This window comes from Lynx rufus, unplaced genomic scaffold, assembly GCF_022079265.1.
Source record: "Lynx rufus isolate CCGP_SWC_20201006 ecotype Redwood Valley unplaced genomic scaffold, mLynRuf1.p SCAF_2, whole genome shotgun sequence".
NCBI lineage: Eukaryota > Metazoa > Chordata > Mammalia > Carnivora > Felidae > Lynx > Lynx rufus.
The window spans coordinates 196,871,134-196,886,453 of record NW_025814834.1 but is presented as its reverse complement, the minus strand read 5'-3'; the positions used below and the strand labels follow the sequence as shown (position 1 = coordinate 196,886,453).

Here is a 15,320-nt window from a genome sequence, read left to right as displayed (position 1 = left end):
GCAGGCAAGGGGGCAGGCTTTTAACTGTTTACTCTGGCTGGCCCTGAGGGGCAGGCTTTTAACTGTTTACAGGCTGGCCCTGTGTTGGGAGCCTCACTACACGGAGCCCTGGGAAGAACCCCCATGAGATCATTGTTTATCAGTCCACCTTCGCAGGTGAGAAAACTCAGAATCAAAGATATGGAGGGACTGGCTAAGACCACAGACAGAACCAATGGCAGAACTCAGTTACAAACAGAGCTTGTCTGACCCCAAAGCCAGGGGGACAACGGAGAATGCCTGGCTCTTGCATCTGAGCTCTGAGAGGCGATAAAGTGGGCCGTGAGGGGATGGAGAGGGTGTGGAGGAAGGGTGTTTGGTTGTGCTTGTGTAGAAAGTCATTAAACCTTAATCTGAGAGCTTTTCTGAACGCATGCTGTATGCCAGGCACTGGGCACTCTGTGGGTTCACAGGAGCCAGAATGTGGCTTGGAGTTACCGTAAATGGAGAGTCTTGGATACCATGTGAATGATAACCCTAAGAGCGATGAGAAGTCATCATGAGGAATTTTTAAGTAGGAGAGAATTCTGCCAGATGTGGATCCTGGAAAGATCGCTGAGATGTGTGTGGCTGATGGTGGGTGGGGGAGGACTAGAGTCAGGGAGGCCAAGAAGAAGGACTGGGCCATCATTCAAGTGAGAGGTGATGATGGCCTCAGCCACGGGAGTGACAGAGGGGCTGGGACACTGCAGCGGGAGAACTGACAATCTGGGAACTGAGTCAGAGATGAGAGAGGGAGAAGAAGGAGGAGGAGGTGAAGCCCAGTGATGGTATGGATGGTGGCACAATTCATCAACACGGGGACACTGGAGCAGGGGGTGTGGCATGGGGGTGGAGATGGTGAGCTCAGTTTGGGTGATGTTAATGGACTGAATGTGTGTGTCTTCCCCAAATTCATATGGTGAAGTGTTAACCTCAAATGTGCCTGTATTTGGAGATGGGGCCTCTAAGGAAGTAACAAAGGCTAAATGAGGCCCTAGGGGTGGGGCCCAAAGCCAATAGGATTAGTGTCCTTATAAGAAGAGACACCACAGAGCTTGTGTCCCCCACCCCCCGCCTCCAAGGAAAGACCATGTGAGAACACAGTCATAGGCTCCAGTCTGAAGACAGCCCAGACCAGAAACTGAATCAGCCAGAACCTTGATCTTGGACTTTTAGCCTTTAGAATTGTGAGAAAATAAATTTCTGTTTCAGCCCCCAGTGTATGGTGTCTTGTTATATCTGCCCGAGAAGCCTAATGTGCGTGCCTTGGGTTTGAGATGTCTGAGGGAGAAGCGTATCAACTGTGTCGCAGGAAGATTACAAATGGGGAACAGATTTGGAAGTCACCAGTGTTTAGGTTGAGATGGAAGCCACGGGAATGGATGCAATTAACTGTGGAGGGTTCTAGAAGAAAGAGGACAGAAAGCTGAGGAGAGACCCCAAGAAGGGCCTGCTCTGCAGGGGCAGCGAGGGGCCATCCAGAGAGATGGTGGACACCCAGGAGGCTGCAGGCGGCAGAAGCTCCCAGGAGGGGAAGTCACATCAGGAGGCCAGGGGACGCAATAGACCCAGCTTTATTCACAGTAGAGGATGACTCCTTCACTGATGGCTCCTACCCTCAAATAAAAGGTTGAAGCTGGAAGGGACAAGAAGGGAAAGGCCGGCCCATCCCTACATTTAAGAATTCATGGGTTCTTCTTCCTTATGGACAAAGTGCAGACTCTTTATGAGGCCTCCAGGCTCTCAGTGACCTCCCGCCACTTCTGCCTCTGTTTCCTACAACACTGTGGCCACAGGAACCATCTCAATTCTCGGCCAGTGTGGGGAGTGAGGGTCCCAGGTGCGGAGTGCAGGCGGGATGCGGGGACCCGGCGCCAGGCCTAGCAGCGCAAGCCCAGGCCACCTGCAGGACAGGCAAGGAGCCATGTGCTCCCCGGCAGAAGAGGACACGCCCCGGAGTGGGGAACAGTGGCGATCATGGAAGGCATGGGTGCAGGGGAACGTTAGCAGCCCAGGGGAAGGCGCCTCTCTGCGCCAGGCACTGTGCAAGGAGCTCTCTGTGACCCCATTTCACTCTCATCACAAGGCTCTATGGTCACCATTATCATCTCCATTTCCTGAGTGCGAAACTGAGGCTCAGACAGATCCTATGACTCGGCCAGTTCCACAGCGGAGACCAGCCAGGATTCACCAGGTCTGGCCCACTTCCGAGCCTGTTCCCTCTTCACAGAACCGGCTGCCTCTGTGAGCAGAGCCCATGTGGCCCCGGTGGGTTGGCCATGTACATAAACGCCCGGACTATCTTCCTGATTTGCCAGGGGTCAAGGAGAGGTCCTGCTGATCCCTAGTCTGTGACTAGCAGGCAGGACAGTTTTGAGAAGGCTTTGGTTTTCTGTTCTGGCCCAGGCGGCTTGCTGCTGCAGTCTCAGCACCCAGCTGCGAGCTGCTCACGTGACAGGATCATCAGTCCAGGCTGGGCGGGAGGACACATGACCTCACAAACAAAACCCTGACCATCAGTAATGAGGAGCCCAGCTCATGCTCTATGGCCCATTTGACCAGGGCAAAGCTTTGGCTTCCATAAAGATTTTATAAGGGATTGAAATTCTGTCCCTTTGGAGACCGCTGGTAGAGCGGGAAATCGTGGGCTTTGAAGCCAGAGACATAGAATCGAATCTCGGCTCTTCCAGGTCCCAGACTTGGTGTGACCCCGGGCAGGTCACTCCACCCTTCTGAGTTTCAGGTTCCTCGTGCACAAAAGAGCAGCCGTCCGCTAGCTGTCACAATGAGCGAGATGAAGCAGAGTTTCTCAAACTGGTGTTTAGCCACAAATCCCCTCGTAAAAGATGGCTTAGAAGGAACAGAAGGATGGAGAAGACATGGAGGCAGCGGCAGAACCCTCCCTGCTAGGCACCCCCTCCCCGACCCTGGTGGTCCCTGAGGGTACCCTAAGTCTTTGCACACCACTGCTTGAAAACCTTGAGAAAATTAGCACAAACCTCCTGACACATAACGGCATTCAACGTTCTGTCCCTTTCTTTTCTGGTGAAACCACACCAAACAAAGCTAATTCCTCTTTCCCACGTGGCAACCCTTCAGATATTTAGATGCAGCTCTCAGTTCTCCTGAGTCCACTCTTCCCCCAAATATACTTTCAGGGGGCCGTTAACCTTTGTCACTGGGCTTGACTTCAGCCCTCTCCCTACCTGTCCCCACAATTAAGCCCAATTCTCGGTGCCTGGGCAGAACAGAATAAAGCACAACTAACTCCCTGAGGTAAATTCCAGGCACTAAGTTTCCGAACCTTAACAGAGGACATGGTATTTATTCCCACTGCATCTGATCCTGGTAACTTGGGCAACTGCTCCGACCCATCGAGGTCTTCCTGCACCTTGTTTGCTGATTCCTATACTGTCGTCCCTTTCCGGCTCATGCTATTCATGTCTTATCCATGCCATTGATAAAATATGGACAGATTAAGGGCACATGGGTGGCACAGGATCACTTCTCCCCACTTCTGGAAACATTCAGTGCTGAACATGCACAGAATTTCAGAAATGGGGAAAACTCTGAGTCCAAATCCATTCCCATTTTCCAAGGGCTTGAGTGTCAGAGAGGCCTGAATTAGGGTCTCCTGACTTCCCTCCGCTGCCCCCCAGAGCTGCATGTAACTCTGGTACCCAAAGAGACACTGGTTTAACTACCTGTGTCCTCACTCACTAGTCACTCATAATTGCTGTGTAATTCTTATTTTCACATCCTTTATCAAACTTACTGTTTGCAGAAGCCCTGTGTCCTAGGGCATATTATTACATCCATGTCACAGATGAAGAAACAGAGAGCCAGAGAGGCTCCCTGACCTGCCATGGAGCTAGAAAGTGAGAAAACCAGGATGTGGACCCACCAGCACCCGTCACCCTGTAGGTGTTCTCTGTCTGCTGTTCTGTGTCACCTCGACATGTGCTTTCCATTCTTACAACAGTACCTTCACTGTCCCGGCCTCCAGAACAGGGAGAGAAAACATTTCTGTTCTTTTAAGCCCCCCAGTTCGTGGGCCTTCTCCAGAGTGGTTGTAGGAAACTAACACACCTCCTGTGTACCCAATCTGGAGACAGAGCACAGGTCCTGGTACAGGAAGAAGTCCTGGTCCCTGGGACACACTGAGCAGAAGAAGAGTCTCTAGGAGTTTCTCCCCCAACTCATCTCATGTAGAATGATCAGGTCTCTGGATGGGGGTGGGTAAATACCTTCTCTCCCTTATCCCCTGCCCTGTCTCTCTGATAGCCACCAAGTCATTTTCAAGACTCAAGGCTCACTTTCTTGATAGAGCCTTTCCTGATGCCACACAAAGGATGAATGCCTCTTTCTCTGTGCTCCCACTGTCTGTTTGCCACAGGTATCTTGCTTCAGTGATAGCTTGTGCGTTTTTTCCTCTCACTACTAGAGTGTGAACTCCTTGCAGGGGCTCGGATCTGATGCATCGGATCCCCTAGTGCTGGGCTAGGCTCTGCCACCAAAGAAATGTGACCAAATGCCCAGGGGGCTGGCCTCTGCTCCCCTTTCTGTGGGGATTGGCATTGGCAGTCATCATCAGTAGGAAGTCTGGAGGCACACATAAGGCTGATGGTGGTGGTCTCTCCTGGGCCCAGGGTTTGCTGTTCCCTTAATGCTGATTCTCAGTAGATTCAGGTCATATGCATTTGTACCCTCCTCAGGCCACCAATGGTGTGTGTGTCCCCAGCCCTGTGCGCAGTTACTCATCACTGTGACCCATATATGGGAGCTTGGGAAGCTACTTCTTCCAGTCTAAAGATAAAAAATAAGCAAGGCTCCAAAAATTTATGGGGTCTTTTAAAGGTCTACACAAGCCAGGTATGAATTGCGGATGAAACTAATGTATGCGTCTGGTGCTGTGTGGTCTGTGCTTCACGTGCTTTATCCCAGATAATCCTCAAAACAGTCCAGGGACCCACTGCATGAAGGAGGTGAGGCTCAGAGAAGTCGGATAATGTGCCTAAGGAGACAGGAAGCTAGAACGGGGCAGAACCAGGATGCGAACCCAGGGCTTGCTGATTCCACATCCAGACCCCAAGTCTGATCCTACAGTGAGTGTACTGGCTCCTCAAGAGCAGTTACCTTCGTAAGAAGCCTTGAATCCCAGGGAGCTGCCACTGCCATCGGTCTGGAAGAGGAGCCACATTTGATGGTTGGTGCTGACAATGAGATCTGGGACCGACGTACCTGTCAGGCTGTCAGGAGAGAGAGATTTAGAGGCATGCACCCCACCATGGCACCCCACTGAATGACTAGAAGCCCTGGCCACTCAGGCAAATCCCTGGCCCCACACTATTTGACTCTGGAGCCCAGAGCATGTGCTCCAGGGGCGGGAAGACTCACCACCTCTCCCCTTCAGCCACAGGTGGGGCTTGGATTTAGCCCCTGGGCTCAGGAGGGTGATCTGTGTCCTTGCTTTCTCAGGGGACAGAATAGCTGCAGTCAGATCTAATGAAGGGGTGTCTACAATCCTGCCACCTTCGATCTCTCATGTGAACTGTACTGCAGAAAAGACGCAGACAGAAACCCATTGCTGCAGTCAGAACCCAGCCATTCCTTTGAATGAGACATCTCTTTCCATTCTAGATATGAAGCAAGTCTTAAAGTGCAACTGTCACTCTGGGGCCACATTCTTTCTGAAGAACAGAGTTTAAGCATGGGGAAGATTCTGATTCAACTCACATTTACCAAAACCTATCCAAACAAGGCAATTTTCCATCTATTATCTTATTAAATGGCCCCAGTAGGCCAGGGAGGGAGGGGTTGCATTATCCCCATTGTACAGATGAGACCAGGGTGTAGAATGGACAGTGGCTTTACCAAGGTCAGCCTGATGGAGAGTGGTAGAGCCAGAGTCCCGTGCATAGGCTGGGGTTTCCATAAGGAACCATCCTCTTGCTGCTGAGACCAGACAGATCACCAGCACAGATTGGGAGTTGGTTGTAGATGGTGTGATTGGATCAACGGGTCTTAATCTCTGCTCCATTCTGGGGTCTCAAAGCTTGGAGGGCCATTGAGTTGGCTGCAGGGATGATGATCGCAGCATGAGTGCCATAGGGGTGGAGCTATACCTGGGGTACACCAGCCTGGCCCATGTGACATCACTGGGTTAGGGTGCTGGCATTCTGTAGTAAGGACTGAGGCCAAGCCAGGGCTGGCTCCTGACTCTAGGGTGGCAGAGTCTGTTTGACCCAACTATGACAACAAAGGAGTCCAACCATTTTGTGTGTTTCCCTGAGGTTTGAGATTGACATTGGCCTAAAGAGATAGGAGTGTGAGGGCAGAGCCCCTGGGCTGTTACAGAACTTATTGGGAACTCACCCAAACTACACAGGTCCAGAGACCTGCATGTAAACCCCGGATCTGCCATTCATTTGCTGTGGGGCCCTGGGCAAGTGGTTGAGCCACTCTGGGCTTTTTTATTTCATGTTAAATAAGGGGTTTGGGTTGTATGATCCCTAAGAATCTTTTCAGCTCTGCTGTTTGGAAGGTTCTCTCGATGACAAAGTACACTGGGATTTTGTCTTTGGAGGAGACAGAACTGGTTTCCTGGCCTTCTGGGCACACTGGACTGATGTAACATATAGGGCAGATGAGTGATGAGGATCCACCAACAGAAGGAAGGGGGTATGATGGCTAGTTTTGTGGTTCAATTTTACTGGGCCAAAGAGTACCCAGATAGCTGGCTGAACATTGTTCTGACTGTTTCTGTGAAGGTGCCTTTGGATGACATTAACATTTAAATTGGTAGACTGAATAAAGTAGATTCCCCCTCTCAGTATGCGTGGGTCTCATCCAGTCAGTTGAAGTCCTACATTGAACAAAAAGAACTCTTTTTGCCTGCCAGACTTCCAGCTGGGACAATGCTTGCTTGCTTGCTTATCTATCTGTCTGTCTGTCTATCCATCCATCCATCCATCCATCCTGCCTTGGACCTGAATAAAAACATTAGCTCTCCCTGGGTCTAGAGCCGCTGGCCTTTGCACTAAAACTACATCAACAGCTCTCCTGGGTCTCCAGCTTGCCGACTCACCCTGCAGATCTTGGGGCTTGTCAGTCTCCATTATCATGTGAACCGATTCCTTAAAATAAATCCCTTGCTCTCTGTGTACATCCTATTGGTTCTGTTTCTCTGGAGAACCCTGATGAATACAGTGGAGTAGGCAGGGGGGAGGGGATGTCCTTCAGGCTCACATTCCATTTCTTTCTCCTAAGAGATTCCAAGTCCCAGCCATGTCACCTGATTCAGAGGGTAATGTCATGAGTCATTTAACTGTCCTGACAGGATCTTCTCTGGCAGGTGTGGGAAGGGCCCAGAACAGAACAGCTCCTGGACAGGGAAGCTATTACTGAATAGCCATTTCTCCTTCAGCATTAAAAGCAGAGGGTGTTAGCCTGGTCGGGAAGGGGTACGGCATGGGATGCTCTCCTCGACTAAAATCAAAAGGCATGGACTCAAGTGCTGGTTCTGCCTCCAACTAGTTTTGCAACCTTTGGGTCTCAGTTTCCCTACCTGTTAAATGGGGATAATAACACAAATTAAATGAGATATCTCATGTGAAGTTTCCCTTCCCAGTACCTGGGCACATGGCAGATGTTTGGTGTACATGAAACCCTCCCCTCTCCTCTCCCTGCCATCTGGGCAGGGGAGAGGAGCAAGATCAGGCTGTCTGTGCTGGGCCACATGCACCAACAGGAGTGTTTTCCTATGTTTATGTCAGGCTAGTGGTGGTGGGCAAAAGAGGAGTTAATGCTCCTCACCAGACGCAAGACCCAACACAATGGAATCCCAGGACAGCGAGATATTACCTTCTCCCTTGACTAGACCACATGACACTAGCCTTTCGTTGCTCAGGAAATGTGGCCATCATGTGTATGTGGTCCCAGATCCCTGAAACCATCCATTTCCCAGATAGTTCTTAGCATGCGGGAGGTTAGCAAAACACTTCCCCTGTCTCTGTCTGAAGTCAGACTGCCACGGATGGACATGGCCTTGAGAAGAAGCTGGAGGATGGCAGAAGCAGGGTCTACACAGAAGCAGACCATCATGTGGAATGCTCCAGGCGTGCACACAAAGCCTTGACTCTCCCTGCTCCCTGAGAAATGGTTCATTCTATACTCTCTTCCTGCGAGAATTTGGCCAGTGCTCTGGAACAGAGGGGCTGAAACCAGCAGCACAGCAGGACCCCTGTCCTTGACACGGTGTGGCCCGGGGACCAGAAAGGACATGATGCATCATTCCACCACCCCTGTGCCAGGGGCATGTGCTCCCACCCTCCCGACCACAGCCCTACTTCACTCACACGTAGAGGACAGTTTTCTGATCCCCGTCCTGCCCGCCGTCCCCCACCGTCAGGGTGTCGTAGCCCCTTTCCAAGTCGAAGTCCTCAAAGGCCAGCTTGATCACCTGGGGAGGGAGCATGGGGTTAGGGGGCAGGTAGGGGCTGCCAAGAGACACGCGTACAGCTGTGAGGACAGTGAGAAGTTCCCTCCTTGGGTCCCGATGCCCAGAGTCCCTGCGACACCTCTCCACATAACCCTTGATCCAAACTGAGCATTTCCATGCCACCTCTTGGAGCATGAGCTATTTTTTTCCAGGCCATAGTCTCTAGAGTCCCCTGATGTTTTCCAAAGATGTTCACAGCACATCTGGCCAATTCTGGGGACTGTTATGGGAACATCAGGCACATCTGGCTGCCTGTGAGAAGATTAGATTCTTTCTTCATGCTTTAAGGCACAGAAATCCCCTGGACTTGGTGTCAATTTTTCAGGCCACATGTGGCATCTCAGCTATCTAGCCCCCAGGGATCTGGGGGGCAGAACTTTCTCTTAGCCTCTCTTCTTCCTGCTTTGCTCCACCCTCTTTTACTTGTTGAATAAATGAATGTTCCAGGAAGGAGGTTTCAACAATGTTCTCTCTTGTTCCAGTCCTGCCTTCGACAATATTTACTAAACACACAGCATATGCCAGGTCTAGGAGGTGGGGTTTCAGCAGTGAGCATGGTCCCTGCATTTGGTGAGCAGGGGAGACAGAAAGTACACTGAAAATTGCCATGCTGGTTGATAGGTGTCCCGGTGAGGGGCCTGTGGCTCACAGAGCCTGCACCGGGGGTAGGAGGAAGATGGTCCGTGGTAGTGCTGAGGGTTTTGAAGCCTACAGACGACGGTCAGGCTGCAGGAGGATGCTGGGAGAGGGAAGGACCATTCCGAGGAGCCAGAGGCACAGGGCCTGAGCTGTGGCAGAGATGGGACATTCTAGAACAAGTGTTCACTGTCTGTTGATGGAAGGTCCACACACTAAGCACACCTGCTAGCTGTTTCACTATGGGGGATGATGTGGTTGGAGGTTCAGTGCAAGGAGGTGACTCAAGAAGGTCCAGAACTTGAGAATTTTGCCTGGAGCTAAGTCCAAAGGGTCTTATAATCTCCCCTGATCCAAAGAGTTGGAGTTTATCCTGAGGGAGAGGTGGTAGAAAAGTTTTAAACAGTGGGTGGCAGGGGCACATGGGCGTTTGAGAAAAACATCCGTCTGGCTGCTCGTGTGGAAACGGATGTGGTGGGAGTGAGGCCAGAGTGGTGAGGATGGTTCTAGGCATTTGTACTCAACTAGGTGAGCGATGGAGGTGGGGGGGGTGGGGGGGCTGGAAATGAGAGACAGGGCCTGGCAATATTTAGGGCTTTGTGACTGGATGGGTGGGGACCAAGGGAGGGGACGGGATTCTGAATGACTTGTGGGTCTCCAAACAGGTGGATGGTGGTGCCATTCATGAAGACAGGACACAGAGAGGCACCACTCCTAATGGCTAATCTGGGCCTCTTTTTATCGGTTTCATTTTTTTAAAGGTTTTATTTAAATTGCAGTTAGTTAGCCTACGGTGTAATATTACTTGCAGGTGTACAATATAGTGATTCAACATTTCCACACAACACCTGGTGCTCATCACGACAAGTGCACTCCCTAACCTCCATCACCCTCACCCATCTCCTCCTCCCCTCTGGTAACCATCAGTTTGCTCTCTATACTTGAGTCCATTTCTTGGTTTGTCTCTCTTTTTTCCCTGCTTATGATCATTTGTTTTGTTTCTTAAATTCCACGTATGGGTGAAATCATATGGTATTTGTCTTTCTCTGACAGACTTATTTCACTTAGTATTATACTCTCTTGCCCCATCCATGTTGTAGAAAATGGTAAGATTTCATTCTTTTTTATGGCTGAGTAATATTCCATTGTGTGTGTGTGTGTGTGTGTGTACACTCCACATCTTCTTCATCCATTCATCTGTGGTTCCAATCTGATGAAGACTTTCCCCTCCCAGTGGAAGGGGAACACCCAGCTGGAGGTGTTCTTTGTGTTCTATTCTATGACCCAAGGAGTAGAGAATTCTCATGGATGGTTTTTCCTTGTTGTGCAGGTGTCCTCTGTGCAAACCCACAAACTGCTAGGGGACTTGCACAGCCTCACCCCCGGGTGCCTTCAGGGATCTCAGAGGCCAGCTGCTGCTGCGCTGATTCATCAGCCTGGCCACCATTTCTGAGGGCCCCTCTGCACGGGGCATGGTGTTCACAGTGGGGAGCATCTCTGTTATAAGTACACCCTCGAGCACAGAACAAGATGGCAGAGGAGATGAGTGCCACTGGCTGGAAGGAAGGCTTCCCAAAGGAAATGAAGCCCAGGCTGAGTTCAGGAGATGAACCCGAGTTACCTAATGGATGAGGAAGGGGAAGCCATCCAGGCGGAGGGAGGAGCAGGTGAACAGGCAAAGGTCTAGAGACTCCTGACAGTGGCTTAATGCAGATGGAAGTGGAGGCTGGTGATGGGAGGAAGTGGGAGGACCAGATTAGGAAAGGCTGTCTGTCATGCTAAGGATTTGGGCTTTGTCCTAAAGGCAAGGGGAAATGATGGACGATTTGTGAGGAAAGGTGTGACGTGTCATTTTTGTTTTAGCAGCAACAGCACTGAGGGCTGGTGGGAAACCCAGGAGAGCCTGAGCTGTGGCAGTGTGTGTGTGAGGGGGGTATGTGTGCCTGCAGCAGGCAGCGGCTGGGGTGCGTTAGGAAAGAGGGGACAGCAGGTAACTGTCAATAGTGAGTGGGGATGCCTTAGCCCCTCTGGTTTTCCCACTGACAGGCAAGATCGCCCCCCACGCTCCCTGATGGCTAATGGCATCATTGGGGGACCATCTGCTCAGGCTGGAAACTCCTTCCCTTCTCACTCTCCCTGGTCCTGTCCTATAAGAATAATGTCACCATTTCCCAGCCAGACACACATGGAGGAGACCTGGGGATCTGCTGGGATCTGGGCATTGGCAACTCTGGTTTGTACAGACCCCTCCTTCCCCATGGGCTCCCCTAGCAATGTCTCCTCCCTGAGGCCCGTCTTCACCAAGTGCTCCGATACCCTTCCTCACCTCTGTGTCAGCACTTACCTGCTGTACTGGCACTGATCTGTTTACCTGCTCCTCCACTACATGTGCCAGGCACGTGCCAGGGGCTCAGACAGTGCTAAATCAGAGAACATTTTCCAAACCCTTCCCAGTTCTCCAGCAAGGACAGATTGCTAGGCTCCCAGTCCCCCATACAAGTTACCATGTGGAATAAAAGCTGGCAAACTGTTTCTGTAAAGGGCCAGAGAGTAAATATTTAAGCATATGATGTGTGTTGCAACTACCCACCTCTGCTGTTGTAGCACGAATGCAGCCATAGATAATATATACGTGAATGGGTAGGACTGTGCTCCAGTAAAACCTGATTTACAAAAAAAAGCAATGCTAGCTTGCTGACCCCTGGTCTATGAGATTCTTTGAGACACCTAATCACAGTTTTTGATCATCTTTTTGTAACGAGAGTTCTTCACTACAAGCACTGACCCTACAGCATGCTCAACTCTGCTCTGAGCAGTTTAGATGCATCAATTCACATCGACTCACAACAGTAGCTACTATGAATACCTCCAGTTTACAAATGGCACAGAGATGTTAGGCGACTTGCCTAAGATCACACGGCCAACTGGTAGAACTGGGACTCACCAGGCCACCAGAGGCCAGGCTCTTTGCCACTCGCTGCCTCACAGCAGCCCCAGTGAGGCCTTAGGTCCACTGGGTAGGGACCATGACTTACCCTTTCAAATCCTCCCTAAGCTCTTTTGCTGAATCCCAGCAGCATGGCAAACGCTTGGGCACACAAAATCCTGCCAAGGCTGGCAGTGCCTTTTGCAGGAGGAGGGGCCTGGCCTCTGCAGGGAATAATGGCCCTGGATGCACATTCTTGCCACCATCACCCCCTTGCAGCCAGCCCTGGGGCAGAGGACACTGGCTCACCAAGCCACCTCCAAAAAAGGCAGGGTATGATTATTATGTCTATAATGGGAAAATATTGCTTGGAAGGCCAGAACCCAGAGCCATAAAATGATTCCCATCACTGGTTAGAGCAGCCATGGATGTGAACTGCATTTTAGAGCATCTGACCCTAACGCAGGAGATAATTACACCGAGTAGACCGTACAACAGACATAACATTGCAGTTTTGGGACAGGCCCCCAGTGCACAACATACTGATGCTTTCATTTTTTTCCCTCCTCTCTTTGGCCTTTGTTTAAAGATGAGATCCTATAATGACTCATTAACTAACACGCACATCAATCACATTCGCAAAGTGTCTTCCCGAGACAGGAGAGTGGCAGCACGTGAAACAGGCGTGATCAAAGAGGCATATTTGTATACAGCTCAGACACCCAGTTTGCGCCCATTATGAGTAGATGAACCCATCATCTAGCACAGAGTGAATGAGCACCTGCCATGTGCCAAGCACCGAGCTAGCTGCTTCCCAAGTGTTACCTCGCCTGCCTGGCAGGTTAGAAGCAGAACCCCAATGCTGAGAGCACGGTGAGGATGGTGATGGCTGGGGATGGCAGTGAAGGGGGAAATGACAGGGGGCTGCCCAAGGAGGGAGGTGTGCTGGGCCCCACAGGATGGAGAAGGGTGTGCTCTCTGTCCAGTAGATCCTGTGAATAGTGAACTAGGAAGGAAGAGCAGGGAAGGCAGTCAAGGCAGGGCAGGGGTGAGGGGGGAGAGCAGCCTGGTGGGGTCTGCAGTTGGCTTTTGCCTGGCAGGCCAGAGCGGGTGGTCTGGATTGGATGATGAACATGAGGGGAAGCTGTAACTCAGCATGAAGGGAGGGCTGGAGGCAGCGAGACCTGCCAGGAGGCTGGTACAGGGCCCTGGAGTGGTGGGAAGGGGGAGGAGTCTGGAGACTATCACCTCAGCACACAGCTGCCTTCCGGGGAACAGTGGGGGATGGGAGTAAGGCCATGTGCAATGCGCACCCTGGGTTCTGGAGGATAGTCCTTGCTTCCCTTTTTTTTAAACATTACTTTTATTTTTTATTTTATTTATTAATTTTTTGAGAGAGAGACAGAGGGAGGGAGAGAGAAGCAGGGCTTACCCGAAGCGGGGCTTACCTGAAGCGGGGCTCAAACTCACCCAGTGCGGGACTCAAACTCACAAACCCTGATCACCTGATGCGGGACTCAAACAAACCCTGAAATCATGACCTGAGCCGAAGTCAGATGCTTAACCTACTGAGCCACCCAGGAGCCCCAGTCTTTGCTTCCTGAACACTGCCCAGGGCCTCCCAAAGGGCAGGGATCCCCAGGCCTGCCAGCCTGTGCCCAGTGCCTCAGTAAGGCTGCAGGGATCTGACAGCTCACAGGCATTTTTTTTTTTTTTTTTTTGGAAGCTGGAATCCAAGAGACCCAGCCTGAGACAGTTTTGTCCAAGGAGTGAATTTTTGTAACAGCCTCCCTGCTGGACTCCCTGCCTCTGCTGCCTTCCTTCACTCTGTACCCAAAGCTCGGTGCCCCAGGATCCCTCAGAGTAGGGGCTGGATGACTACGGTCCTTGGGCCATCGGCCTGTGGACTGTTTTTGTATGGTCCCTTGAGCTAAGAAGTACTCTTACATTTTAAAATATTTAACAAACAAAGAAGCCATTACAAAGAAGAATGTGCAACAGAAACTTCACGTGGTCCTCGAAGCCTAAAATATTTATCATCTGGCTCTTTACAGAAAAAGTGTGCCGGGCCTAGAGCAAGGTTTTTCAAGTTGACTTCCCAGGCACCGGAGGGTTCCATGAAGGTACTTCCCTGGCCACCAACACAGGTGGAGAGGGAGCCACAGTGGGCAGAGCCCTCCTCCAACCAAAGCAGTTCCTTTTGATCTAGTTCATGTCTGGGGATTCTGTGACAGACATCGACTGTGGCTTACTCAGTGTCTCTCCCTCCGTTTACCCGTACCTAACAGAACTCTGAGGGTGGAGTGCAGCAATGAACCTAGCTAACCTCAGAGCTAAGGATGGCTAAGCAACAGGGTTCTGGGCAATGAGACACGAGCTGAAGAGCCCTCAGGGCATTTCCCCACCTTTCTCCTTGCTTTCCCAGAATACAGATGTGAGGACCCAGGTGGAACAGCCTTTTTGTGATCGTGAGGACAAGAGCCCGCACACAGAGAACGGCAGAGGGAAAAATAGAAGGTGCTTGAGACCTGAATGAAATATGAAACCAGCCCTGGACTCTTCACTTCCGGGCCTCTGGTCTATGAGGGAATAAACTGTTTTGCTGAAGCTTCTGTGGAGGCATTTTCTCCAGTTCAGAGCCAATCACAACCTACTGGCTACAGGTTCTGAAGAAAGGCTTCATCACCATGGAAAAGTGTGCCAACTCTTGATCCCCAGGATTAAGCTCAGCATCTTGGCAAGGAAATCCGAGGCTTAAATGGCATTGTCTGCCCCTTCCCAGCTCATTAGAGCTCCCTTCCACCATGGTCTGCTCCAGTCCTACTTCCCCTATTCTGCCTCAGAGCACTTCTCTGAGCCCCTGAGGGCTGACCGTGCCCCCCGCCCAGCCTCGGTTTACTAATGCTGCTGTCAGTTTGACCACTAGTTCCATGAAAGGGAGGGAATCCCTTTTCCTGGGCACAGCCTGCATGGTGATCCCTGGCCGGGTCTTGCTGAGGGCCCAGATCAGGGCTGGACAGGTGGCTCTTGGGGTTGGGGAGGAAGGCAGGCCAGTGGGAAGGCTGACCGTAACCCTGGGAGTTGAAGGGGAGCGGCCGCCAGTACCCTTGAGGCTTTGGCGGAGGCTGGGAAAGAAAGCCCAGGGGCAGAAACTAAGAACTTTCAGAAGTTCCGGAACTTTGGTCACTAACTCAGGTTGAATTCTCGAGGCTCTGAGAGTAGCAAAGCCTTTCATCC

At 51.3% G+C, this 15,320-nt stretch overlaps 1 protein-coding gene across 1 annotated transcript in view; it reads right to left on the bottom strand.

Annotated features, from left to right (window-relative positions):
* Positions 1-15,320, bottom strand: part of CSMD2 (CUB and Sushi multiple domains 2) — a 600,117-nt gene that overhangs the window by 261,763 nt on the left and 323,034 nt on the right. The window contains exons 11-12 of the mRNA XM_047083843.1: positions 8,379-8,482; positions 5,158-5,270 (exon numbers count right to left, since the gene is read on the bottom strand). Of these exons, the coding sequence (XP_046939799.1) occupies positions 5,158-5,270; positions 8,379-8,482 (217 nt within the window). The remainder of the gene's footprint in view (positions 1-5,157; positions 5,271-8,378; positions 8,483-15,320) is intronic.